This window comes from Lonchura striata, chromosome 22, assembly GCF_046129695.1.
Source record: "Lonchura striata isolate bLonStr1 chromosome 22, bLonStr1.mat, whole genome shotgun sequence".
In the NCBI taxonomy this organism is placed as follows: domain Eukaryota; kingdom Metazoa; phylum Chordata; class Aves; order Passeriformes; family Estrildidae; genus Lonchura; species Lonchura striata.
Window position 1 is genome coordinate 4,265,323 of NC_134624.1, and position 24,778 is coordinate 4,290,100.

The 24,778-nt window shown below is 48.5% G+C and overlaps 1 protein-coding gene across 3 annotated transcripts in view; it reads right to left on the minus strand.

Moving 5' to 3' along the window:
* Positions 1 to 3,182: 3,182 nt before the first annotated feature.
* The window catches only part of LOC110482829 (discoidin domain-containing receptor 2), a 59,479-nt gene continuing 37,883 nt past the window's right edge, over positions 3,183 to 24,778 (minus strand). For 2 of the 3 annotated variants that reach the window (XM_077787835.1, XM_077787836.1), the window contains exons 7-17: positions 23,759 to 23,945; positions 20,135 to 20,381; positions 17,770 to 17,862; positions 17,132 to 17,289; positions 16,708 to 16,903; positions 14,905 to 15,149; positions 12,444 to 12,565; positions 11,921 to 12,118; positions 8,495 to 8,729; positions 6,314 to 6,463; positions 3,183 to 5,423 (exon numbers count right to left, since the gene is read on the minus strand). In XM_077787835.1, coding sequence (XP_077643961.1) covers positions 5,283 to 5,423; positions 6,314 to 6,463; positions 8,495 to 8,729; positions 11,921 to 12,118; positions 12,444 to 12,565; positions 14,905 to 15,149; positions 16,708 to 16,903; positions 17,132 to 17,289; positions 17,770 to 17,862; positions 20,135 to 20,381; positions 23,759 to 23,945 — 1,972 coding nt within the window. In that variant the 3' untranslated portion in view covers positions 3,183 to 5,282. Of the gene's footprint in view, positions 5,424 to 5,755; positions 5,794 to 6,313; positions 6,464 to 8,494; positions 8,730 to 11,920; positions 12,119 to 12,443; positions 12,566 to 14,904; positions 15,150 to 16,707; positions 16,904 to 17,131; positions 17,290 to 17,769; positions 17,863 to 20,134; positions 20,382 to 23,758; positions 23,946 to 24,778 lie in introns of all 3 variants that reach the window. The other variant, XM_077787837.1, reaches the window with a different exon arrangement.

The following is a 24,778-nucleotide window of genomic DNA, read 5'->3' on the forward strand; positions in this document are numbered from 1 at the left end:
AAACCATTTTGGCTTTACTCTCCATGTGCCAGGGCATGGTCTGTAGCTCTACCCTGGAGCTCTACCCTGTGCTGTTTCCCCTGGAGTTGTCTCCTTCAGAGCAAGGTTACATGAAATATTGAATATTGTCTTTAAAAAAAACCCCAAAATATCCTGAATCATAAATAGTCCCTGACCCCAACCAGAGCCATGTGCATTGGAAATGGATGTTTTGGATGAACTCACCCAGGGATGTAGTAGGGGTTTTGAGGGAAGATGTTGTTTCCCTTGGAGACTTCCATGCTGGTGTTACAGCTCATGGTGGGGAGGGGGGGAGGAGACACAGCTCAGTGCCATCTCCAGGGGAGCCTCTGTGATGTCAGCCCCCAGCAGGTTCCACCTGCAGCACAAACCCCCCCAGCTTCTCCTGGGCACAGCCCTTTCCTTCCCCACCTGGAAGTTTTGGAGGAGCACAGGAATTTTACAGCGTGTGTCAGAGTTCCTGAGGGCTCCCAGCCCTGGTGCTCCCTGTGAGTGGTGCAGGCACAAATCCCAGCAGAGCCTGCCTGCCCAAGCCCCCCAGGCCACCAGGGACATCGAGGCACGGGCCCAGGGCTCCCCGGGAGCTCGACCACCCCTCCTCTGCCTGCTCCCTGCTGCCCTGGCTGTTTGAGGACTCAGATCCTTCACTGCTGATCCCTGCAGGATAAAGGTTGTTCCCATTCCCAACATCTCATGGCCACGGTGCCTTTGCTGGGTTTCTCCCTGCCCAGCCCAGGGGCTCCTGTTTGCTGAACAGCCCAGGTTGGTTTGGGCTGGAAGGGACCATAAAAATCACCCAGTGCCACCCCTGCCATGGCAGGGACACCTCCCACTGTCCCAGGCTGCTCCCAGCCCTGTCCAGCCTGGCCTTGGGCACTGCCAGGGATCCAGGGGCAGCCACAGCTGCTCTGGGCACCTGTGCCAGGGCTGCCCACCCTGCCAGGGAAGGATTTCCCAATATCCCATCAACCCTCCTTCATCTTGAGGCCATTCCCCCTTGTCCTGTCCCTCCATGTGCTCATACACCTCCTGTACATTGAGTTGGTCAGCTCCCGGATCTTTGGGAAGAAAAATATGGAATATTTTCTATGTGATCTTAGGACTGGTCACTGGTGCAGTTTAAACTACTTGCATATGAGATGTTTGAACTAAAAATTAAGTATTTATGAACATGCTTGGCTTTTAGACATCTCACTGAGCTGAGTGTCCTTCAGCCCTTCAAAAAATATGTAGCAACTTCTGAAGTTGAAAATTATTAAATTTCCTCCCTAAATTCCCCTCCCAGCTGACTGGAATTGCAATTGGAGCTGCAGCCATGCTACTACTTGAAGTAGTTGCTCTTTTTTGTCGTGTATGGGATAAGCCTATCTAATTATCAAATACTTACCATGTAAGCTTTAAAACCAATTTTTCCATTGATCCCGAGTCTTTCTGTAGTTTTCTCGGGTAGTTGTTGCTGTAGAGGTGTGCTTCTTGCAGGACAGCAGCTTTGAAGGATGGAGACCTCGTGGTGGCTCCCTTCCCCAGGTGTGAGCCCAGAGCTGCCCCATGCAGGACCTGGAGCTTTTATTTCCTTGGCTGTGAGCAGTGTCAGCCTCAGATCAGTGGTGAATTATGCAGAGGAGTTCAGCCCTACTGTGATTTCACTGTCACAGGAAGGAGAAATGATTGAATTAGAGGTTTCCTTCAGCAGATTAAAGCTGCCCAACCCTCCTGTCTGTTTAGAGCCCTTGATCTCCTCTGGGCTGAGGTGGAGCCTCAAGGCAGCCCTGCCTGGGTCTGGCTTGGCCAGAGCTGGGGAATGAGGGGTCCCAGGGTGGCTCAAATCCCAAACGCTGCCCAGGAGCTGCTCTGGAGGCAGCAAAGCCCCCCAGCTGTGCTCAGGTGCTCTCCCAGCTGCTGAAGGTGGTTTCTGATGTGGTGCTTCTGTTCCAGAACAACTCCAGCCACACGTGCCTCAGTACAGGTTTCGCAAGAGGGACAAAGTGATGTTCTACGGGAGGAAGATCATGAGGAAGGTGAGGGCACCTGGAAAGGGGGAGGGAAGATGAAAATCCAGCTTGGGAGGTGTAAAGTTTGCTGTAGTTCACTGGCTGAGCCTGGCCCAGGGCCTCTAAATCTCACTGGGATGTTGTGGATGTTTCACAACTCCTGCAGCACTGGCTGGATTGCTGAGGGAGCAGCAGCAGCTTCTCTTTCTGGCCAGACCTTTCCTTTTTCAAGAATATTTGCAGTCACTTAAGGCAGTAATAAATCAATGAATATCTAACTCCTGTATGGAATTGAATAAATATCCCAGAATTCCAGATTGGTTTGGGTTGGAAGGGACCTTAAAGATCATCTTGTTCCATTATCCCAGGCTGCTCCAAGCCCCATCCAACCTGGCCTTGGGGACACTTCCAGAGGTGAGGCATCCACAGATTCTCTGGGCCACCTGTTGAATATTTGAGGGTTGTTCTTACCCTGTTAGGGTGCCTGATTTCCCTCAAACTTATGTCTGAGAAGATCAAAATGCTGCTTTGACTCCTGCTCTTGCTGCCTAAACTAAGAGATCTGGTATTTTCAGCCTAAAATGTATTTGAGTTTGTCCAAATACCCGAGCTGTGACCAGGGGCAGCCCTGCAGGGTGGGTGGCTCTGCCAGGGGCACGATGGCTCAGCTCAGAGGGGCACAGGGAAAGACCAAGAGGCAACAGGCACAGGATGTAAGGGAAAGGCACAAGCAAAAGGTTCTTCATGAGCACAGAACAGCCCTGGGACTGGGTCAGGGATGGCATTTCCAGACCTGGAAATTTTCAAAGCCCAGAGCAACCCAAGGAACTTTGAAATCAGCTCAGCTTTACGTGGGCAGGTTGATAAGCCTGTAAAGGCTCCTCCCAGTCTAAAGCATCTGATTTTAACACTGAGATGAAGAAGCTGCTTATTGAAATGCAGCATCAACCAACAGCCCCAGGCCCATCAAGGACCAGCACAAGGGGATTTGGGCCAGCACCTTTCCAGCATTTCCACAAACTCCCTTCAAAACTCTTCATTTAATGGTCTGTGGCTGCTCCCTCCAAACCCAGGGGTCACACACTCCCCCAGAGAGCTGCTGAATATCCACACCAAAGTGTCAGTTCTCAGGGCACACACCTGGGTACATAAAAAGAAGTAGAAATTCACTTTTGTCAAGGTTATCATTAGAATTTATTGATATGAGACAAACTTTGTATGTCACCATGTCAATGGAGGAACAGCATGTCCAGATGTCACAGAAGCACAGAGCCCATCCAGGGACTCTCCCTGCCCTGGGAGCTCCCAGCTCCAGAGCCCAGGAGACCACACACGGCTGGGGGGCACTGGGGATATTTCCTGGGGCAGGAATCCCAGAAATTCCTTGTCTGAGTGGTTTGCCAGACAGCAGCACCCAGCAGGCTGCAGTAGGGATCTGCTGGCTCTGACTCCAGCAGGGAAGGGCAGCTCACCCCAACCCCTCCAGTCACAGGGGGAAAAAGAAAACCTTACAGGGGGTGAGATTCCAGGAATCCCTGCAGGGAGATGAGAGCACTTGGGCCCTCTGGCTCCTCAGCCCTAAAGGGGCTCAGAGGAGCAGCTGGAGTGGGGACACACCCCCAGCAGGACAGGCCAGGCACGGCTGGAGCCTTCCCAAGGAGCAGACACAGCCATGCCACACTCCAGCCTGGCATCTGCCCATTCAGAAGCTGGGTTTTTTCTTTTAGCACAATTATGCCTGTGTTGAAACCACTCAGACATTCCCCTCTCACAGCCAGCCTGCCTGTCATCTATGCTTGTGGCTAAGATGAAAATTATCTTTATAATCTTTACTGGAAATACATTTTATGATGGATTCTACTTAAAAAAAAAAAATAAAAACCTCCAAGTGCTGAGCTTTCATCTTGTCCCAGCTTATGAAATATTTGGTTTGGTCCTAAGTATCTTGCTAAATGATTAGAGAGGGAATAGCAGAGTATTCCCCAGGCACCTGGTAAATCCACAACGGATTTATTGTAGAAACACACACTAAATTCTCCAACTGGCTCCAAATGGATTTCAGAGCCCTCTAGAACCCTCCAGAGAATGAGCTGTTTGTGACAGGACACACAAAAGGCAACCCCAAGTTCGATGAGTAACCAAGGTAAAGGACAGGCCACTGTGACAGGGCAGTGACACAGCCTGGCCCGAGCTGCCCCTGCCTGCCCATGGCCCCACCCTGCTGCACACCTGGAGAGGAACCTCTGCCCAGACACACACCTGTGACCTGTGTGCTCCTCCCGTCCCTCTCCTGGGGGCTGTGACAAGTGACAAAGAGGGTTCTGCTCTCAGCCATCCAGTTCCACCAAATCTAAGTTCCCTCTCACACGTAACAGCATTGATTTAGAGATCTCATATTGATGGGTAATTATACAGGATTAATTGCACATCAGTCCATTGTGGCTACAAGTTCATTAGGTTAATAGCTCTACATAGTGACAGTAGTACAGTATCAGCTACTTCTCAATACAAACTCCCTACCCTAACCTTAATTTGTAGGTCAGAGGAAGACCTTCTAACACAGTGACCTCCCAATAACCTTTAACATTCATTTTAAAATAATTTTTTTCTAGAAAACAAAACAACAAAAAAATCCAGTGTGGGGAAAACGCACATATATAACCAAAGCAGTGCTTAACAACCACAGGAAAACAGAACATCATCTTGGACTCTTGTTTCAGCATCTTCTGTGGACCCTGGCAGTGTCACTCCCAACGGGTTCCTCAATGCTCCGTCAGTTCCCAAGTCCATTAAACCATTTCCCAGCTCCAGATGTTTCTGGCCTCTCACCATTGTCTGAAGCAAGAGCACACAGAAACACTTGCTCATGTGCACAAGACTTCCACCAGATTCCATGGAAGAGCTCTGGAAGGCTGCAGCCTTTCCTTCCAGAAACCTGCTCTCGAGTGGCAGCGCTCTCACCGACCGCGCCTTCTCTTCCAGCCAGGAGAGAGCTCCAAGTCCCTCCAAGTTCTACTCATTACATCTGCCCAAAAATGTGTGGGTATCCAATAACACCCCTCTCACAGTATTCCCAGGAAATGATTCAGAAGAGGAGATGATTTTTCAACCAAATGAGATCCTCTGGTCCTGTGTGTCAGACCATGGCCAAGAGAATGAGCAGCTGCCATGGACGTCCCAACTGAAATGGGGAGGGGAGCCTGACTGTGAGGGACAGGCAAAGAGACCCCAAAGTCACTCTGTTCTCGACAGCTTGCCTCTTTCCTGGAGTCAAATGTTTGCTTCCATTTGTTCTAGCAGGAACTGGTGGATCATGTCAAAAGTGGGACGATCTTTGATATCCCTGCTCCAGCATTTCAGCATCAGGTCGAACACAGGGTTAGGACACAGAGGAGTCTGGGACAGATAGATCTGAAAGGAAGAGAGGCACAGTGTTTCAGTGGGCTTCTCGCTGAAGAACTGAACCTTTACTCAAGTAACACCAAAAGACAGTTTCATTCCAGGTTTACAAGACACAGCCACCATGCAGTGTTTGGAATCCCTCCAGCTCCAGTGGAGTCTGGACAGAGCCTCTCAAACAGCACCACGGACACTTTGCCAACTTGTCTGATGAGCTGGTCACAAAACAGGCCTTTGTCCCCCAGAAAACATGAATGCTTCTGAGGGATTTGTCCTCCGAGAGACAGCAAAACACAAACCAAAACCAAATTTACCACAATAAAATCCAAGTACTTTGAACTCACCGTAGACAGCCCATGAGGCTTTCTAAGCATCGTGACAGCTTGTTAGCAGAGACAGAAAAAACACCTTTTAGAGCTTATCTACAGCACAGCTTGGCAGAATTATTTTATTTCTCCCTCTCATTTTTTAGGCTCTTGGCTAATCATTAATATCTGGGAGATGGTGAGTAAACCCCATATCATTTTCTTTCCCTTAATTCTCTAGAGCTAAAGGTGAATTTTGGGGAGAACTGTTCTCCACAGCTTTGGGTACTGAGGAGATGGAGTGTCCTGCGCATCACTGGTATCTACTGAGGGCAGCAGCAGTGGGGATAAAATGGCACAAAAGCCCTTCAGCAGCTGGAGATGGCTAAAGGCTTCTTGGCATGTGTGGAGATACTACAGGGAGAATGTAATCCCTGGGAGCTAACAACTGCTCCTTCCCACCACAAATCCCTCCTGCTTCCTCATCCTCCAGAGGCAATGCTGGTGAGAGGAGGGGAGAGGAGAGGGAGAGGGAGAGGAGATCCAGCAGGATGGGAGTGGCTGAGAGGACAAGGGAAGAGCCTGTCTGTGCCTCACCTGCCTGCCCTGGCTGCGGAAGAACTCGCCCGTGTTCTCGATGACCTGCTCGTCCGTGAGGAGGCTGTAGGGCTGCTCCTTGCACAGCACAAACATCTCCCACAGGGTCACCCCAAAGGCCCACACGTCGCTGGCTGTGGTGAACTTGCCCTGTGGACAGAGAGGATCTGCTCAGCCCAGCAAAACCCTTTCAGCCAAACCCTTTCATCAGTCTGCTCCCTCTGCAGCCCAGCACCAGGGAAATGCTCTGAACAGAGCCAGCACAGCAGGTGAGCTGTGCCCACAGGGATGACGGGGCTGTTTGTAGGGCAGCAGGGGCATGTGTGGGTCCCACAAGCCCTAAGAAGGTGCAGTTTTCACAGGGACAAAGCTTTGTAACAGGGTGCAGAGAAGGCCAGAGACTCCTGTCCCTCCTGAGAGTCTGTTTGCAGCAGGATAAAATGAACTGAGGGAGGGGGAATAGTCACTGCCTACCTCCACCCAAAACAGCAGAGCTCACAGAAAAGCCTTTGAAAGGAAAGCAAAGCCCTCAGGGTGAAAGCAGAACCAGGACAGACTCTAGACACTTAGAGAAAGGCCCAAGATAATTTCGATTTTTGCACATTTAAGAAGCCAATGACAAACTTCTTGCTGTCCCTGTTTTCTGTCTTCAAAAAGTGTGCCCAAACTGGCTGTGTTTGGAACAATGTGTTTCTGGAGAAGTAAAAAGCAGATTGCTCAGAAAATAACACAAAACACTTGAGGGGCTGGAGGGCCTGTTTGGGCAGAAAATATCCCAGCCCCACTTCACCCAGGCTTATCTGGCAACCCTTGCAGTCTGTTGAGGTTTGGAAGATGGGAGTGATTTATGGTTTAGATGCAGCCATAACCAGGAAAAGAGGGTGGATTTTGGAGAGCTTGGGCCTGGCAGCCTGTATAGCAGAGGTAATTACAAATTTTCTGGGTACTTGGAGAGCATGTTGTAAGAAAGTAACTCACCAACTACCACAAGAAAAAAAAAAAAGTTAAATATCCTCCAGACTGGATGTATTTGGGCTGTAGAACAATCTCCTGAGGGGAGACAGCAGGACCCTTAGAGGTGGAAAAACCCCAAAGCCTCAAACCAGGCACTTAAAACTCAGGAGTTTTGTCCCTTCCTCTTTCAACTTCCCAATAAAGGGAATTAGCAGAGAAAGGCAACTTCCTTAAAATTCCACCAGGAATGCCAGGCACTCATGCCTGGATGAGGCCTGAGGGCTGTGATGCCACCCAGAGAGACCTGGACAAGCTCAAGCAGTGACCCATGGGAACATCAGGGGTTTCAGCAGTGCTGGAGCTGCCCCTGGGTCAGGAGAAGCCCCAGGACCAATCCAGGCTGGGAGGAGCAGCTGGAGCAGCCCTGGAGAGGGAGCTGGGGGTGCTGTGGGTGGAGCTGGAGCTGCCCCAGCCCTGAGCCCCCTGCCCTGGGCTGAGCCCAGCGTGGGCAGCAGGGCAGGGGGATGCTGCCCCTGTGCCCTGTGCTCAGGTCAGACCCCACCTGCAGAGCTGCCCCAGCCCTGCCCAGCACAGGGAGGAGCTGGAGCTGCTGCAGAGACCCAGAGCAGGGCCAGGGGGAGCAGAGGGATGGAGCAGCTCTGCTGGGAGGGAAGGCTGGCACAGCTGGGGTTGTTCACCTGGAGAGGAGAAGTTTGGGGTGACCTCAGTGGCCTTGCAGAGACTGAAGGGGCTGACAGGAGAGATGGAGAGAGACTGTGCAAGGGCCTGGAGGGGCAGGACACAGGGAATGGCTTCCCCCTGCTAGAGGGCAGGGATGGATGGGATACTGGAAGGAATTCTTCCCTGTGAAGGGTGCCCAGAGCAGCTGTGGCTGCCCCTGGATCCCTGGCAGTGCCCAAGGCCAGGCTGGACAGGGCTGGGAGCAGCCTGGGACAGTGGGAGGTGTCCCTGCCATGGCAGGGGGTGGCACTGGATGGGCTTTAAGGTCTTTCCAGCCCAAACCATTCCATGACATTCTGTATTTCCAAGGCCAGGCTCCTCTCCCAGGATCTGAGTTATGTCCAACACAACCCCATGGATCTCTCAGCAGGGGCCATGTGCAGCACAGATACTGGTGGTGACTGCCTGGCACACAGCTGTGTCACTGCTTCAGGGGCACAGCGAAGATCAGAGCAAGAAGAAAAAGAAGCTTTGTGCAGTGCCTACCAGCAGGATGCTCTCCCAGGCCATCCAACGGATGGGCAGCACAGCTCTGCCCTGGATCCTGTAGTAATCCCCACTGTAAAGGTTCCTGCTCATGCCAAAGTCTGCAATCTTGATGGTGTAGTTGTTGCCCACCAGGCAGTTGCGAGTTGCCAGGTCCCTGTGCACGAAGTTCAGGGATGCCAAGTACTTCATCCCCGAGGCAATCTGGGTGGCCATGTACAGCAGGTTGGAGTGGCTGCAGCAAAGGAAAATGCAACAAAGAAAAATCACCGGAGCTCCCCCACACTCAAAACTTCATTGTATTTGATGTGTTAGTGATCTGTTGTTTTATTTTCTGCCATAACAGTGGAACTAAACGGTCTCATTCCAGGGCATGAACAGCCAAGATCCTGAGCTGACTAAGCAGGAACAGACAGGCTCTCCCTGAAATTCAGGCCTCACAACCTGACATACTTTAGTTTTTTGTTTTTTTTTTCCAGTATCAAACATTAATCTCGAGATTTTCAAAGAGTTCGTGCATCAAAGCACCACTTTTTTGCAGGGAGACATGAAAAATTAACCTCAGAATCTCATATCTTAAAAGCCACTTAGCCTGGTATTTCAAACAACACCACTATTGAATGCTTATATTAACATAAGTGTGTCACTTCACATTAAAGAGAGTTGACTTGGTTTTAAATATTCTAAACATTACTGAAAATAGAAACAGATGCATTTTCCATCTAATTTAATTTTAATTCCTCCATTAGCTAAATGAGGATAGGATTAATAAAGCTGCAGGATACACAGAGTTTGGACCATCAGACTCTCAGCATTCTTCCCACACTATTGCTCTGTGCTGCTCTGCCTGTTTCCCACTGCTGATGCTCAAATGCTTCACACAACCAAGTGCTCATCAGAACACATCTAATAAACTGCTCACAGTTTGTATTTTTTCAGTAAAGGTCAAAAAACAGGTATTTTCTATCAGAACATAAAGAAAAAGGAGACTATCACAGAATCATGGAATGGTTTGAGTTGGAAAGGACTTTAAAGATCACTTTGTTCCACCCCCTGCCATGGGCAGGAACACCTTCCACTATCCCAGGTTACTCCAAGACTCTTCCAACCTGGCTTTGGACACTTCTAGGGATGGGTCAGCCACAGCCTCTCTGGGCACCCTGTGCCAAGGCTTCACCATCCTCTGAGTAAAGACTTTCTTCCTAAAATCTAATCTAACCCTGTCCTCTGGCACTGTAAAACCATTCTCCCTATCCTCCCACTATCTGTCTGTATAAAAAGTCCTTCTTCCTACTTGTTATAGGTTCCAGAGCAGTAACTCTTCCACTCACCTGCACCCTGATAACCTGGCTGCTGGCCTGTGGCACAGGAATGGGCACAGCCTCCAAGACCTCAGCTTTTCCCTTCCCCTGCTCAGCTGTGGTTCCCATCCTTCCTGTCCCACCTCAACCCTGGCAGGGTCCCATCAGCAGCTTCCTCTTGGCTCCTGCCTCCCTGCTCAGGTGGTTCCCAAGGCTCCACACGAGCAGCTCCATGAGCAGAGGGCCAGGAGGGGATGGGACTGGATGGGACAGACTGACAGACTCCTCAGCAGAGTCACTGTGGTGCCTCAGGGCAGCACCCCAAAGGCAGAGGAGCAGAGCTGACTCTGGAAGAGCAGCAAAGTTGGTGGAGAAGAAGCTGGGGGGGCTCAGCCTGGAGAAAAGGAGGTTCAGGGGGGCCCTTGTGGCTCTGCACAACTCCTGCCAGGAGGGGACAGCCGGGGGATCAGGCTCTGCTCCAGGAACAGGGACAGGAGGAGAGGGAACAGCTCAGGCTGGGCCAGGGCAGGTTTGGGTTGGATCTCGGGGAAAATTTCTTCAACAAAATGTTGTCAGGTCTTAGCAAAGGCTGCCCAGGCAGTGCTGGACTCACCATTCACCATTTAGAAGTCATGTAGATGTGGCACTTTTGGGACATGGTGACCTTGGCAGTGCTGGAGAACATCAATGATCTTAGAGGGCTTCTCCAACCTAAATGATTCTGTGACCTGACAGCCAGAGACAGCAGGGAGATGCATTTCAAATACCAGAGAGCCATAAGGACTTAAGAATGTGTGATCCCTGTGCATGGAAGGGCTTGTCACCCCTCTGGTGCACCAAACCCTGGGTCTGGAGGTGGGTGGGGTGGCTGCACCTTGTCACATCCATCAGATGCCCTCAGGCACCAGTAGGGCCAAGCTGCTCCTGGGGCAGGGGCATTCCTGTCACTGCCAGGACACAGCCCCTTCAGAGCTGTCTCTGTGTGACACTCTCTGCCTGGCAGGGAAAAGGGAGAGGCTGAAGGATCAGTGGGAGACAATGAAAAACTAGAGGTAGAGCCAAGTAATGGAGAGCAAGGAAGAGCAACATGAGTGAGTGACAGCACTGAAGTCAAATGGGAAGCAAAAGGAGATTAAAAAAAAGAACATTTTGAGGCTTTGGCCAGGAAAAAAAAGCCACAAGTGTAAAGGTGAATGGGTTTCAGATGGGCAGAAGGGGCAGGAGACTGGAGAGAGCTGGAGTCTAATTTTTCTCAGACACAAACCCTCTCTCCCTCCTGCATGTCCTGCCTGTAGGACACCAAGTTAACACTCCTGACAGGACCATTGACAGGTCCTGGCAGCAAGGCTGGTGATGTCTGGCTGTGGTAAAACCCAGCCACCTCCTGCCCAGCACATCAGAGCTGGCTCTGCCTGCCTGCCTTGTGTCTGAACCACAAATCCAAGTACTCCTTTTGGGGGGGAACACACCAAAGGCTCAGCACTGCTGCAGCTCATGCTCAGTGCAGGGCTCCTTATCACACAGAATATATTAGTCCTACATGATTCTCCTCTGGGGAAAGCATTCTGCAATAGCAGAGATGCTTTTATGGCAGATTTAATCCTTCCATTGAGGAGGAAGACAAGTGCCACTGCTAACTAAAACCGTTTTTTGGTTTTCTTTGCCAAATATTCTCCTTCTGTTGCCTGATGAAATCTTCTCCCTTTTGCAGCTCCACACTCGGCTCCTCTCATGCAATATTTTTTGGACACCAGAGAACATATGAACCTTCTTAAAAGCCCAAGAGAGATTCTTGATTTTTGTCCCAAAATTCTTGTAATGCAACTGATTTTCATATCAATGAAATATCCACTAACATCTATAACATAACAATGAAATATCCATAACATAAAGAGATAGTCACCTCAATAAATATATCTAAGATGGTCTCTGTGACCAGAACAGCTCTGTCAGGGGTACACAGACCTCCAGAGCCCTCAAGAACAACCCCACACCAGGCAGAACTGGTGTCCATTGCCATGGCAATGGCCAGGCTGCAGGAAGGTCCCTGCTGGGCAGGCACAGCAGATAAAACTGCAGCTCTGTTTTGCTGATTTATCCCAACAAGTCAAGCAGCTTCTCTTACGTGACACAGGGGATGTTGTTTGAAATGGCAAATTTGCTGTAGATCTCCCTGTGGGACAGGAACTGGTTGAGGTCCCCGTTCTCCATGTACTCTGTGATCATGCACAGGGGGTCGTCCCGCACGCACACGCCCAGCAGCCGGATGATGTTCGGGTTCTTCAGCCTGGACATGATCTTGATCTCCTTCAGGAAATCATTCCTTGTAAAACAGAAAGCACCTCTGAATCCTGAACAGTTCCTTTGTCTGAGGACAGCACACAGGGCTGTGTTCCAAGTTCAGAGTAATTTACACTTTGCACGCACAAGTGTGAAACTGGTTCTGAGCTCTCCCAGCAAACAGGATTCATGCAGCATTTCAGGCTGACATTGCAGCTTCCCCTACCCCCCACTCCCTGCTGTGTCCTGCTCCTTCCAGGAGCACATGGAATAGACACCCCAGAGACACACAGCAGTCCCCAGGGTTACCCTGTGCCTGGGGGTATTTGCTTTCCTCCCCAGCTGGTTGGCACTGCAGGTGCACTTACCTGGCTGTTTTGTTGACATCTGATCTCAGCATTTTCACTGCCACAAGAACTGGCTGGTGAGTGAATTCTGAGGATGAGACTCCCAGGAATTCCAGCAGGCCATCAGCTTCACAGAGGTGCACCTGCAGGACAGAAGGCAGAGGCAGCTGTAAGAGCACACACAGGCAGAAAAGCAGAGGAAAATAACATCACTGCTGGCAGAATGAACCAGTGAATGGCCCAGTGAAGTTGACACAGCTGTGATCAGAAATGACCCAAGGGCTGGCCCTAGACCCTGACATAGCCATGACACAGGGGCACACGGGGACCAAAGCCAGGTGGGTCAAAGCCAGGGAGTCCCCAGCACACTGCAGCAGCCCGGGCCAACCCAGTTCATCCAGCACCTACTGGGGATGTTCAGGAAGGCCCCCGAGTCTGCATGTGTCTGCTCTGCACTAAAGTATCTCACACAACCCCAGAACCATCAAACCATGGCCTGGCTCGAGGCATTGCTCAGACTTCACTGAGGAGCATCCAAGAACTACAGACAGTTATCCAAAATCCTCAAATTCCAGAGGGGAGAAAAGTGTGTGCATTGTGTCCCTGATATAAACATCTCACCTATAGGTATACCCAGAGATAAATACTCTAATGACTACACACAATTCCAAATTTCTTCCAATAAATTAATGATTAATGATACAAAATTACTGCCAGGGTTGTACAAGAAGGGGTGACAAAACACTTTCTTAAGAAGTTACCAGAATGTGCATCCAAATGGAGAACTGGGTGAGGAATGCAGACTGACCTGAGGGTGTGGATGGGAAACAAGACTGGAAGAGAGGAGCAGACTGGATGTGTCAGTCAAAGACTTGCAGCAGTGAGGGGAATGTAATGAGAGCATGATGAGTTTTGTATGAAAAGAGCAGCAAGAACTGATGTCACAAGCATGGTGAGGGGAAAAAATGAGACAGCAGAGAAAATGGGGCAAACCTGCAGAATGGGAGTGAAGGCACAAAGATGCTGCTGCAGTCCCACAGAGAATGAATCTGCTGTGGGGAAAGCACAATCACCTGGGACAGGGAAGAGACACAGGACTAAGCACAGGTAATTCCGAAGTGATTGTCACCAGGGAGGGGTGGTGGTGCTTCCTTGGGAGCAAAGACAAAAGACTGGAAGGAAGGAAAAGTGGAGACCTGAAAGAAGCAATGAGCCCTGTTTCTAGGAGCACACAGAGCCAGAGTAGAGGAGCAGAGTATGTGATGGCCAGCTGGGGAAAGACTAAGGAGAAGGGGAGACAGGAAAATGTGGTGCAGTACATTTGCAAAAGAGCCTGTGATACACGGAAAGGAACAGGCTCTGAATCCATCCTCAAGGAAAATGGAGATGGGAGAGCCATCTTCAGACAATACAGAGGAGTTATTACAGTTATCAGAAGGACAATGAGAGGAAAGGAGAAACCAGAAGCAAATCAATGAGCAAATCCTCTCTGTCCCACTTTTGGAGCACAGAGCAAGATGCAGGCAACAGCAGAAAAGGCTGCACTGACAGCCAGGTGAGGAGGCTGAAGATGTCAGCACCTCCCCAGAAAACAGTGAGCAAGAAAGAAGTGAGGGGACAGGAAAGGGGCTGGGATAGGGAAGGTGGAGTGTCAGAATGGAGCAACCACAAAGATGGGCACATGACAGAGCAGGAAGCACTCAGTGAAAAGCTGTACTTATCAAAATGTAATAGAGAAGCAGAATTTAGGGCTGTGAGTGAACAAAGGCTGGGAAGAAAAAAGACAGTGGAAAAGTGAGAGCAGGGGAGAGAAAGACCTGCTCAGGATGGAGCTACAGATGGTGTGAAAATGAAGCAGAGAGAGAAGAAAAGGCGAGGTGAAAACGTCAACAGCTTGAAAGGAGCTCAAGGAGCCAAGGGAAAGTTTGGCAGATGACAGATGTGTGCATCATTCTGCCTGAGGCTGCTGACAAACTAGGGCTTGAGCAAGCAGCAATGCCAGAAAATATGAGGGCGCCACAGTGCTTGGGAAATGTCTGTCTTTGCTTGGGTCAGTGTGCAGAGCACCCCCAGAACCTCCATCTGTGACTGTGAGAGCTGTTTTAGCAGCCAGGATCAAGGATCAGTGTTAGCTGGACTGTGGAGAATTTCCAAACCCACATGTCTACAGGTGGGTGACAGCCATCAGATTTGAGATGTCCATGGAAGATGTGAAAGTCTGAATTCCCAACCCTAGGAGTTTACACAGGTATAGACAGCAAACAGAAAAAGTTTGCAAGTTCATCTGTTGATGAAGACCCCAGTGGTGCCGACCAGAGCCTCACAAGGCTCAGTGGCTTAGCCTGGGGGATATCAGCTTTCCCCAGAGGGCCAACACACATTTCAATTTTAACTAAAACCCTGGAAAATGCAGTCCCACTGAAGATTCCTCTCTGCCAGGCACCTCCTTTCTGCTGGAGGAGCAGCAGCAGGATGGCTGTACCTCTCCAAACTGTCCTTCTCCCAGCTTCTCCTTGAGGCGCAGCTGCTGCCGGGGGAACTCCCCGACGGAGATGTCCTTCTTGGTGAGGGAGTCCACGGTCAGGGCTGGCACAGCGTACATGTTGTTGCCTGTCACGCCCTGCAGGTGCACGATGTCGGTCTCGGCGTAGTGGGGGACGTTGTTCTGGAAGCCTTGGTGAGGGGTGGACTTGGTCAGGTCGGGCTCAGCGTAGTCCCCACTGCACACTGAGGGCAGGCAGAGTTGGGTGAGTCACGCCTCACTGCCTCCCAGTATGTCCCAGTTTCCACTCCTCCCAACCCCACAGCTCTGGGAATTTGGCCGCCTGCTGCCTTGTACTGAGGGACACCTACATGGGACGTGTGGGAAATAAATGTGTAGAGAATTCTCAAAGCCTAACAGAAGGCTCACGCAATATGCAAACTTTGAAATAAAAAATACTAACTTAAAAATACCATAAAATAAAACAGACATTATTAAAAGAGAAATAAAACTAGAAACAAGTTGCAAAAGATAGCCTTACAAATAAAACTAGGTACTTTAGAGAAATAAAACTATAAAAGATAGAGTAATTTTAAATGATTGGCTTTAAAGCATTTACAACATAGTGTAGCAAAAGCTAATAAACCAAAAAACTCTTATAATGTATTGTAATTAGCATATAGTTACCTTTTAATTATAATAGCGTGAACTATAACAGCTATACTGTCTCACCCTTCACATAAAGCTAAAAATAAAATAAAAGTTTTAAAATACCTCTCAGTTGCCTCATCTCTAGGTCAAAAAAGGGCTTCATCCAACAGGGACACACTGCTCTGTTTTAACCAGAACAATCCCTGCGAGCTGCCAGCAAATTCCTGCTCAATACAGCCTGTTCTAGCCAGCCATGAGAGCTACAGGTCTTGCCCAGACAGGGAGGCGAGTCCAAAGTGATTTTCTGTTCCTGATTCATCCTAAGTACAATCAGTTCCCATCACCTGGTGCAGGGATGTTGTTTGCAACGTCAAACTTGCTCTGGATTCCCTCCTGCAACAAGAGCTGATGGAGGCTTCCCTTTCCCATGTCCCCTGGTAGCAAACTCCTCTCCCTCTTACAGCTTATTCACATAAATATGGGGTAATGCTTTAGAATTAACTCCCTGCAGAGTCACTATTACACAGAACACTTGTTCTGCTTCAAATTCACACCCTGGCTCAATCCAATCAGTCTCCCCGTGTAGAATAATGCTGGATCTTAGCAACTTGTCAGTGTGAGGAATGCAGCACTGCCCTTCCATTTGCTGATGAGAACTGCCTTCACTCAGCACTAAACACTGTTGGAAACATTCCCTTCTATGTGAGTCCAAAAGCTCCCCGGGGGCTGGAAGCCAGGACACCACGGACAATTCCCTGCTCTATTTCCTTGTGGTTTTTCTACAGGAATTTCAAAGAGCCCTGGCTGCAGGAAAAGGTCTTCTCCTAAGAGTGCTGCAGGCAGCATCCCCACAAACAATGTGTGATTGCTCTGACTGCCCAAACCAGCTGCTAAAAGTGACCTGGGTAATAAATAAACAGTCTTCAAATAAAACAATAAAAGGCCACCAGCCTCTAGTGGGACTGCTGCTCCAGCTGTCACAGCTCCATGCCAAGAAATGCCAGTGTTCCACAATACTGCCTGAGCTCCCTGGGTTATTGCATTGCACAGGAGCCAGGATGGCAACTTAGACACTGACAAGTGGCATATTTTACAATCTGACAGAAATAACAAAAGAAGAAACATGCAGCTTCCAGAGACTGATGATGTTACCTGAATCCTCTGCACTTTGGGAGAGCTCTGGAAGCTTTTGGAGCAGTGTAGCTGGCTGGTGATATTCCAAATCCAGTGGGAAGGCACGTTCATAGGTGGGATTTGACTGGTGGATCTGGGTCTGGTTGTTGGCAATGGTGTAGCTGTAGAAGGAGAGGCGAACAGTGGCATCCTCCTCCAGGATTCGACGTGGGGCCTGCAGAGGAGAAGGGAAAAAACCAAACCAAAACACTGAGGTGATGCTCAGTTGTTAAGTAATGCCTTGGCTGCAACCACAGCAACTTCCAGTAATATCTTGGACAGGCTGGCATCCTGCCCCGCTGTGAGAGCAGCTTTAGCTACTCCATGGAGCTGTGATTTTCACATAGTTCTGAGCTCATTAGAGTTAATGATTAGTTCTGAACTTGTGTCTACAAGATATTACCTTTTCCAGCCTTTTTTGAACATATTGCTTCCAAAGAATGATGATTATAATCATCAGGAGCAGCAGAATAATAGCCACAAGGCAGCCCACGAGGATGGAGGTGTTGGAGTCATCTGCCTTCTCCCCTATCCAGGTGCTGGTTACAGAAGATGTGGTTCCTGCAATCACAGAGGAGAATCTGGGGTTAGAGCACCAGAGGTTTTCTGTGCCAGCCAACTCCCTACAGACTGGTAGAGAAAAGATCTTGGGCAGCCCCCTGAACATTAACACCAGCCGTGTTCACATTTTGCTCTTATCAGAAATTCTCATTTTGGAAGCTCAAATTGCTAAGAACTGTGCAGAGAACTTCTGCAATCAAAGATTGCTGTGAGCAGAACAGATTCCTGCAGTGGATTCATCTTAGAGCAGACAGTGCTCAGAGTTTCACTGGCTTCACACAAGTCCCCAGCCCATGTGCTGAGGCAGCCCTGGCCAGCTGAGGCTCAGGGGACTGTCACATGCTGCCCTGTGCATGAGGCACTGATGAGGCCATCCCCAGATCTCCAGAAATGGAGGGAAAGACCATGTTAACTGGGATGTTCCTGTGAAATTCCCCCACACCTGAGCACTTGGCATGGCCAAGGGGCAGAAGTCCTTACCCCAGGTGCCCTCAGTAACGTTGTGCTCCGTTTCCAGGAGCTCCGTGGTGCTTGTGGCTGCCGTAACAAAACTGGGATTCACACTCTCCATGTCTGTGGAAGGAAAGGGAATGTGTCAGCCCAACAAAACCTCCCTGCTCCTGCCAGCAGTCCCTGCAATCCCAACCCCAGCGAGACGGGGCTGGTGTTCAGGCAGCAGAGCAGCAACAGGAGGGGCTGCTGCCTGCAAGGTAAGCAACAAGCAGCACCCAGGAAATTCCTCCCTCAGGAATGTCCTCTCACTACAGCTGGTTAGAGACTTTGGAGTAGAAAGCTACAGACACACCTTTCCCTGTCAGTCCTAGTGGTTTTCCCCAAAATTTTTTGTCCTTTTCCCTCCAGAACCTTTTAAAGCACCTCACGGAATTCACTTCTGCATCATAGATAAGACTTTAGGAAAAATAAGTCAGCCTCTATTTTTTAATAATATTTAAAAAAATAATTTTTTAATCTCCTAAACTTGATCTCATCATTTCTAGATATACTTGAATTATTCCTAACAAAATATTTGGTAAAGAGAAGCAAAAATCAATGTCATAGCCAGCAGGCAGCTGGGGAAGTGGAAGGCAAGTACTGGTCTCTTCACTCAGGTGAGCAGTGATTCAAGGGAACAGCTGGAGCTGTGTCAGGCTCAGGTTGGAGAGCAGGAAAGGTTCTTGCCCCAGAGGTGCTGGCACTGCCCAGGCTCCCCAGGGAATGGGCACGGCCCCGAGGCTGCCAGAGCTCCAGGAGCCTTTGGCCAGCGCTGCCAGGGATGCCCAGGGTGGGATTTTGGGGGTCTGGGACAGGGTACAGGGGCTGGATGATCCTGGTGGGTCCCTTTCAGTTCAGGATATTCTGTGATTCTATGATCTGTTTCAAAAAGAACAACTGTGGCAAGCACATTTCTCTCCCTCTCAGGATTTTTCATAGAGGTGCACAGAGAGAAATAAAAGAGAAAACAATTTCTAATTCTGCTCCTTGTTTTTCCCATGTGGAATGTGTTTGGAGAATTGTTTACCTGGGGTGAGTGCTTGGTTGGATTCTGGTGAGGATTGTTTGACCTGATGGCCAATCCAACCCACCTGGGGCTGGACTCTCAGAGAGGGTCACGAGTTGGGTGAGAGTCAGAGAAAGTAGTATGTAGTTTGAGTATCCTCCTTTTATATAGTATATTAATGTATTTTAGCATAGTTATAATAAAGAAATCATTCAGCCTTCTGAATTGAGTCAGACATCAGCATTTCTTCCCATTGGGTTCGCCTGCATTTACAATAAACAACTGCTCTATGGTCCAAATTTTGGTTGCCCTGGTCATGCTTCTGTTCATGCGCATCAGTATTGTTGGAACTCAAAATGTCCCTCAGACATTTTTAGAGGTTCCAGACCTTGGTCAGAAGCATTTGAGACCCTGGCAGGCAGCTTGAAACAGCTGTGATTTTGAGTTTGAGCCATGGAATGAGTGGAACAAGCAGTCACAAAGGGTTAGATATTATAGTAGAAGTAGTTACAAAGTAGAGGGGAAAATTATTTAGTATTGTACAAGGAGGTTTTAGCACCTGTACAGGGGGGTTTTACTTTGTGCATGGGGGTCAGAAGTTCTAAGATGGAGGAAGATGGGCTGATCCTGTTCTTCCTCCTTCTTCTTCCTTGCCTCCATGTTCTTGGTGATGCTGGCACTTATGGATTGGTTTAGAGTAGAAAAGCACCATTTAACATAGGTAGTAGGCATTGGGAAAACTGTAACCATGTAACACGTAATGTACCATATAAAAGATAGAAAAGCACCATTTAATATAGGTAATAGGCATTGGGAAAAACTGTAACCATGTCACACGTAATGTACATATAAAAGATAGAAAATCCCCATTTAATATAGGTAATAGGCATTGGGGAAAAACTGTAACCATGTCACACGTAATGTACCATATAAAAGACAGCAGCAGCCCTGGGCAGGGAGAGAAGAAGCAGTCGGGGTCAGAGAGGATGTCAGGGTGTGTGTGTGCCTCTGCCTGAGCTGTGAGCAAACCACAGCAGCCCCAGGAGAAAATCTTTTAGATAACTTGCAATAAACTGCCTTGAGACCCAACAACAGAGACTGCAGAGTTTTCTTTGGAAGCTCGGGCTGGAGGAGAGACTTTTCCACCACACGGATCCCCTGAACCAGGCCAGGGGTTCCAGCAAGTATCAGCCTGGAAAGCACCCACTGCACCTTTGAGCCTCTTCAGTGCCTGTAAAACCTCTTCCTTCCCCCTGGGCAGCCCACAGCCACTCTCCTGTCAACCCCACACGTCCTGCAGTGCCACACCAGCTCTTCTCCTCCCTGTGCTTCTCCAGGAGCACTCACCTGACTGGAAGGAGATCTCGCTCATCATCATCCAGGTGTCAGCGAAGTAGAAGCGGCACAGGATGGCCTTGCCCACGCGCTGCTGCAGGGGCACGGTCACGAACCTGGCACTGGGGTTTTTGTCATCCAGCACCGTGGCCACCCCCACAGGCTCGGGCTCCCAGTCTGCGATCAGCCGAGGCTTGAACAGACACTCCACCCTCTGGAAAATCTTCACCCCCTTGGAAAACATGTTGTTACAGTGCACCTGGGAAGAGAAGAAGGGAGCCGTCAGAGAGGAGATTTACTGGCACCTAAATCAAGCCCCAAGGATGTTCCACTCACAAAAATTTTCCATTCCCATTATCTCCCTGTATGAATGCAGAATGAGTGACTTCTTCCAGTGTGCAATGAGAACATTGGGCAAAAAGTTGCTCTGGAACAGCTCTGAATTTTACCTGCAAATGCTACATCAATGGTCAGATTCTGGCAGGCTCTTCAAAAGGCCCATATAAAAATCAATCAAGCAAACCCTTAATTGATTAATCAAGAGTTACTCTAAATTGATTATTCATACCAATCTAAAGCCTTGCAGACCAATTCTCTTTGAACATTTAACCTAAGAAGGGAAGGAAAAGACACACCTTAACTCCTAGTGTTAAAAATTTGGTATTGTTTCAATTGCTTGACATAAGTAGCTGGAATTGTTAGACCACAAGCTGAACTTTATCTGAACTACATGGCTCTGTTCTGCAAGTCAAAGATGGATTAGAATGAACCCTGGAGCTAATAATCTGATCATTAATAATAGTAAAGACGGATTGTAGTGCAACTTGCATGTAACAATCTGATCATTAATAATAGTTAGAATAGACAAAGCTGCAGCTTAAATATTACTCAAAGATCAAGAGCTGGAGTGGACAGCCCATAGATCCTGGTCTGTGAACTGTAACAACCATGTTAAAAAAATTAACTGCTGAACCCACCAAAACCCCCACAGTCTCAGAGGCCAGTGTGGAAACAATGACACAGCAGCCATGTTGGTGATGGAACAGTGAAACAATGAAAAGCTTGGAGAATTCAGACCCAAATACTGCTCTTGGACTCTTCTTCTGTCCCTCCTGGCATCAGGGTCCCAGGGATTTCTTTGTCCTTGGTCCCTCTTTTGGGGGACCAGCTCGGGCTATGACATACCAACAACTGATCTCTGTCATTAGATGAGAATTGTGTCCCAAATTTCTTAGCATTTAGAAACTTTTAGCAGCTGCAACCTAAGTTAATTCCTTCCAAAAACGACAAACCAGGCAGATATTCCCTGACACACCCCTGCTCTGGTTGCAAACAACTGAGGATCTGAGTTTTAGGGAAACCATCACCTAAAGCCTGCATCCATCCCCTTCTCCTGGTGGCTCAGCATCAGGTTGAGTTCTGTTATGCAGACCTGAAGCTCAGGATCACATCACTCGGGACATCTCAGCACTGTGACCACTGAACAGAAACTAGAAGAAATGAGGTGACTCAAAGTCTTCAGTACCCCTCAGCCTGCTCCATTCCCACAGCCACAGTGGTCCAACCCCTCCCAGCAGCCCCAAGAATCATTTCCTAGTGACTGTGGGGTATTTGCCACTTGTGACAGCAACAGTTTCCAAACCACCTACAGCCTTGAACCTTATTAATTGCTCAGCCTCTGAGAGGTCCTGCAGTGAAAAGCACTGAAGCACTAATGAGGACAACAGGCCTGATGAGCAGCAAAAAGACAAAAGCAGAGTATTTTCAAATAATTAGGACCAGATGAAGCTTAGACAACATTATTCAATAAGGAGAAACAGTCATTCATAACCAGGCAGGAAAGCCTGCTGCCTGGAATATACAATTTGTGCCATATTTGGACAGGAGTTGGATGTGTTTCCATCCTGGACTGATACAGAGACATTTTCTATTGCAAACATCCCCTACTAAAGTCCAATTTTACAGCATGCAAGCCTATGCAATGCAGTTGCAATGTTACCAACATTATTTATTTTTAATAGTTTCTTGGATACTGGGAAAGCTCACAGGACTGGGATAAAGCTATCAGATAAGAAGATGCAAAAATTATCCACAGACCACTTGGCCTGTACAAAAGAAATGCAAAGCTGAAAGAGGCAATATTCAGTAAATAATGAAGATTAATTCATGCTAATCGGAACAGCTTTTTAATTAGATGCTAGATAAAGTAGCTGTTCTTATGATCTGATGTGTTTTGTTTATCAGGATGGTTGTGTTTACAAGACAGATTTTTGGAAGGCATCTGTCCCCAATTAGCATAGTGTATGCTCATGTATTATATTAATTTGATAAAACATTATCAACTACGAAGTCTTAAAAATTTTAAGGCACAAATTTGTCTCTGTTCTTCTAAGAGGAATGCATTCCTAAATCAAAATTATTTGCTGCTTTTTTCAATGACCTGAGGGAGACACAGAAATACTAGCAATAAAATAAACTAAATAGAAGGGAGGGAGTTTCCTAAAATAATCTCAAGGACTGACTCAAGTCAGGGTAGTGAACTCAGGGACAAAATCTAAGTGATGCTTTCCACATTGGACTTTAATCCTGGACACTAATAACTTGGAACTGATTTTTAGCATGATCCCTAAGCCTTAATGACCACTGGCTCCCTCTCTCTTGGCTTGGAGGATCAATATCATCACAAGATTCACAAACAAAGAGGAATCGTCCAAAAGCAGGAAATTGGTACCATTCTTTTATGCAATTTGATGGGATTCTGTACCTCCAAAAGAGTAATCATCAAAGAAAGAAAGGATTGGGTGACTGCTCCAAAAATGACCCTTGGTCTCACCAGGAAGGCATTGGGAAGTCTGCCAACTTAGTTTACTGAAGCAAAGATTAAGAGAGTGGTTAAATCATGGTTTAGAAGCAGAAGATTTCTGAGAAGGCAGGACTCTCTTTTTTTTTTTTTTTTGCCAGCAAAAGCAGGCAAACAGCCAACGGTTGCAAGTTAAAAATAGACAAAATAAAACCAGAGTAAGTAACCACCAAAACAATTTACTTAAGGATGTGGTGGGTTCTCCTTCATTTGAAATCTCTACAAGAAAAGCCACCAATCCTTTTTAAAAGATCCTGCTGTTTACTACAGAATCAAAGTTCAACTCGTGCTTCTCCTGTGTGTTTAAATAATTTCCCACAGCACAGGCACAGGCTGAGGCTGCTTGGTCAAAATGGAAGCACAGCCACATTCCTTTACCTTAAGAGTTAGTAAATCCTGCATCCTAAATCCATCTCAGTTGCCTAAAGACTGGTTCAGGTGTCTGCTTTTTATTCCTTCAAGGTAAATATGGGAAGGAGAGTCTGAGCTCTGAAGAAGCAAGTGCTCATCTGCTTCACCTGTCTACAATGGAAAATTTGGGATATCTCCTGCTCAAATTCTGGATTCAGGAGGATACAGGCACTTCCTGTGCTCAAGGCCAAGCTGGATGAGGCTTGGAGCAACCTGGTCTAGTGCAAGGTGTCCCTGCCTGTGGAAGAGGGTGGAACGAGATGAGCTTCAAGGTCCCTTCCAACCCACTCAATTCTCCAAAGGGGCAACCTGGAAGCCCCCAGAACCAAAGCCTGTCCCCCTGGAGAGGGACCAGGCTGAGTTACCTTCATGGAGGTGAAGTTCCGTGGGCGGTCAAACTGGAACTCCATTTCCACCGCGCCCGTGCTGAAGCTCTCGTTCCTCCAGCCCACGTAGTCGTAGCCCGGCCACACGCGGTACTGGTGGCTCTGGGTGAAGTCATCCAGCCCCAGCACTCCATCTGTGAGCTGGCCCAGCCCTCCATACAGGTGCCTGGCCAGGGAGAAACCAACAGTCAGCCAGAGCTCCAGTGGGAAACCACAGGCATCTTCCAACTGGTACCAGCAAAACTTCCATTTTCCTGCTCCTGACTCATCCTGGACAAGAACTCGATCACTGTTCTTATGCAGCACCACCTTGATGTTGTTTGGGCTGGGATTTTAGCATCATTCCCAGCTAGAGAAAAGGCAGAAATATTTGGACTGGTGTCAAGGACCAACAGCAAAGCTGAGCTACAGGCAGAGCCTCTGGAGAACAAAGACAGACAGTGTGGAAAATTACACTGTGTGTTCTCCCAACAGAGCTGAAACTGCAGCATCTCACCATGCAGCTGCATGGCAGGAACACTGCTCCATCCTCTGCTGGGGGAACCTGTGGGCAAAAACCTGCAGGCAGGCACAGAAAGGCAGCAAAGTGGGAAGTGAGACCATGAGCCACAGCCAAGCCTAGCCAGGATCATTTCTGCCATCGCTCCTGAGAAGAGTTACTGGCTCTTTCCAAGGCTGACTGGACTCTTTGCCAGGACCCTGCCCCACCCCGCTCCTATGTGAGGGTGCAGAGCCCCTCATACAGTTTCCCAAGCACTGTTCCAGAGTAGAAGATGCCAGTGTGGCACAATTCTGACCCCCCCTGTAAGTCCTTGGCTCTGTAAGTTCACCCCAGGTGAGCCCTCCTGTCACTAGAGCACAGGTACACGTGCCTTTGAACTGCAAATTAGGATTAACAGCTGGAAGAGGCAGATTTCTACCAGTCAGGCACATGAACTAGAGGTTAAGTCGTTCCAAAGAGTCCTGGCTTAGCAGGTTGGGTTTTCTGCCTACATCTGC